This window comes from Tupaia chinensis, unplaced genomic scaffold (genome assembly GCF_000334495.1).
Source record: "Tupaia chinensis unplaced genomic scaffold, TupChi_1.0 Scaffold000178_1, whole genome shotgun sequence".
In the NCBI taxonomy this organism is placed as follows: domain Eukaryota; kingdom Metazoa; phylum Chordata; class Mammalia; order Scandentia; family Tupaiidae; genus Tupaia; species Tupaia belangeri.
Window position 1 is genome coordinate 291,917 of NW_006159653.1, and position 3,079 is coordinate 294,995.

Below are 3,079 nucleotides of genomic sequence, written 5' to 3' on the forward strand. Positions count from 1 at the left end.
TGTGTCCTTTGGAGCCAGAAAAAGCCACTAGTGTGGGGGGTGTGGAGAGCACTCTGGGGGCTCCCTGCCAGGACAGTGGCATGGCCTGCTCGCCCTACACCCACCTGCTGCTGCTGCTGGGCACCCTGGTCCTGGCCGGGGCTGGGCCTGGTCTGTCTGCCCCGCAGCACACCGGAGCTGAGTCTCAGGAGCCCGGTGCCTGGCAGGGCTCCCCGCCCCGGTGCTCAGATGCCACCATGGTGTCGCCTGATGTGGGGTTCACCTCCGTGCCTTGCTGCTCCTAGGCCTGAGGGCCACCGTGGCACCCGACAGAGCTCACCCTGCCCAGGAGCGGGCCCAGCTTGGCAGCCACAGCAGCCTGCTGCCCTGTCACCTTGGAGACCAGAATAAACACTTCTGCCCTGTCTGCACAACCTCGTGGTCAGGTGTGCCTTTCTGCTCCAGACGGGGGCAAGGTGCTGTCCCTGCAGGAGTGACCAGGGCAGCAAGAGCGTGTGCCCAGACCTGCCCGTGGGGCCTGGTGCCCAGCCCTCCAGCATGGCCTCCCAGGCCTGCTGCCAGTAAGGGCACATAGCCCGAGAACGTGGGTGACCCCCTGGACAGGCAGCACAGCCTCAGCACCCGCATCCTCTGTCCTCTGCGCTGGCAGGGACTGTGACCAGGGTCTGGTGTCTCTGGCAGGCAGGAAGAACCCAGGTGGAGCTCAGGAGATGCAGCTTTGGGGGCAGAGATGAGGGCGGTTGCTGGAGTGAGCCCTGCAGGCATTCCCAGTGGGCGTCCTGGGAGAACCCACAGGGATGGGATTGAGTGGCCAAGCGCCCCTGGCTCAGGACGCAGCTGTCCCTGAGGGAAGTAACTCTGCCCTTATGACCCTGAGGGCAGGCCCCGTGAGTGAGGACAGGAGGTGGCGCTCCTTAGCTTCCCAGAGCCCAAGTCAGGGCCGGAGTGTGTGGGTGTTGGCAAAGTCTGCCCGGCCCCCAGCACAGGGGCCCAAAGCCCCTCGGGAGGCTGGCTGCCTTGCAGGTCACGGGAACCACCACGCCCCTAGCGGCTGCCGAGGGAGGTGCAGGACCGTGAGCACCGGCGTGTGGTGGGTTAGGAAGGGGGTGCCTGTGCTGGGGTGAAGGCCCTCCTCCCTCTTCTCCTCCCTCCAGGCAGCCGCACCCCTGGGCTTGTAGCCCTGCGGCCTTGGTGGCTCTGAGGTTAGAGCAAGCTGGGCACAACTGCATCAGGACAGGCTGGTTCAAGCTGCAGCCCTCTGCTCCCTTGCACCATGTCCAGTGTGGGCCTCCTGAGTGGACAGCACCCGTCCCCTGCCACAGACAGCACAGCCAAAGCCAGTGCAGTCCGAGGCCTGTCAACTCCACACCCAGGGTCCTGGAGGCTTCATCCTGTACACCTGGACCGCTCCCTGACGGTCACACTCCACGTGCACACCACTCCACGTGTGCACGCCACACCACGTGTGCACAGACCATGCAGGCATCGTGGCACATGTGCACACTCACTCCATGAGCTGGACCCAAGCAGGGTGGACTCAGACTGAGGGCCGAGGTCTTTATTGCTGTGTTGGGAGCAGGGGGAGCACATGCAGGCCAGCCCTGGGTGCGGTGGGGCCCAGCTGAGCCAGGCCTCCCAGAGGCCTGCCCTGTCTTCCCCACCATCTGGGGGCTCCGGGGAGGCAGCGAGGCTCTGGGCCGACAGGAGGACGACTGCTGCTAGCACGAGCTGGGGGTCGGGGACAGGCCCGGCTCACTGGGACTCCCCGTCGCCACCCCCAGGACTGCCGGCTTCTGGAGCCTCACTAGAGGCAGGGAGGAGAGCGGGGCTGGGGCTCGAGTGCCATGGCTTCCGCACGAACGGGAACACCCTGTGGGCGAGATGGGGCTAAGGGCAGGGTGGCTGCGAGTGCCCCCCACTGCAGGGCACTGCGGGGCTCACCGGCGCTTCGTCTCCTGTGGGGCCGCGGCCTCTTCGAGCAGGCCCTTGTACAGGTCGGACTTCAGGAACCTCGGGTAGGAGTCCTGCAAGGGACAGCGCCAGCACTGACCTGGCCAGCTCCCCCACGGCCTGCCAGGCGTCGCTGGGCCTCCTGCAGCCCAGAGCACTCGTGGCTGTGTGGAGGCCCCAACCAGGTCACACAGCCTCACAAGACCGGGGTGAGAAATGGCCCGAGCCCTGGTCCCCACATGGGTTGGACCAGGGCCTCTCCAGTGAGGGACTGGCAGCAGTTCGTGTACCCCAGGGTGAAGGCAAGCGTGAGTCAGTAAGTAACAGGCTAGCGTGGCCTGGTAGGTAAGGTGGCTGGGGCAGCCGGACGGCTTGAGTTCGGGCCTCCGTGTGGCGTGGCTGTGCCGGCACCCCTCACTGGCACGTGCATGCACACTCGGGAAAATCGCAGAAAGGGTCAGGCTCACTGACCAGTCCTAACGCTAACGTCGGGCTCTGCCTGCCTCCTGACCGCAGACCCAGGCCGCCTGCAGGGTCGTGTGCACGCGGGGCTGGACGGGGGTTGTGCCTGTGATTAAACGCAGGCTGAGACGAGACTGCCTCTCCTCACTGACCAGCTCCGTGTGATCACAGGGACCTTGAAAGTGAGGGCCTCCTTGGCTTCGCGGATGGAGGGAGGGCACCGAGCGAGGGATCTAGGAGCCACTCAGACTGGATGAGGTGAGGGGAGTTTCTCCCCAGGATCTCCCGAAGGGACCGGGTCCTGTGGGACTGTGTCTGACTTCTGACCTCCAGAGCGCCGAGAGACCGAGCCGGTGCTGTGGTGGGTCACTGCGGTCAGCCCAGCAGGCAAGGCCCCCACGGGGCAGAGGCTGCCGGGGCTCGGAGACACCGCGTGGGGTGTGTGACAGTGTCGGGGCCCAGCGTGGCAGCCCAGAGGTGGAGTCTGTGAGGCCGTGGCACGGCTGGTGGGCAAGGTCCCACCTCAGCCAGCGCCCACAAGGAGGCAGGGCAGGGCGCTGCGTCCCCGTCCTGGTCCCTGTCTCTGTTTGGAACGTGCGTGTCACACTGCGTCTGGAATCATGGAGCCTCAGTATTGGCTCCGGTGAGGAGTGTGAGCTGCGGCCGG

The 3,079-nt window shown here is 66.1% G+C and overlaps 1 protein-coding gene across 2 annotated transcripts in view; it reads right to left on the reverse strand.

Moving 5' to 3' along the window:
* Nucleotides 1–516: 516 nt before the first annotated feature.
* RGS11 (regulator of G protein signaling 11) overlaps nt 517–3,079 on the reverse strand; it is an 8,232-nt gene continuing 5,669 nt past the window's right edge. Inside the window, exons 16-17 of one of the 2 annotated variants that reach the window (XM_027771023.1) lie at nt 1,942–2,024; nt 517–1,870 (exon numbers count right to left, since the gene is read on the reverse strand). In XM_027771023.1, the coding sequence (XP_027626824.1) occupies nt 1,753–1,870; nt 1,942–2,024 (201 nt within the window). In that variant the 3' untranslated portion in view covers nt 517–1,752. The remainder of the gene's footprint in view (nt 1,871–1,941; nt 2,025–3,079) is intronic. The other variant, XM_006146341.3, reaches the window with a different exon arrangement.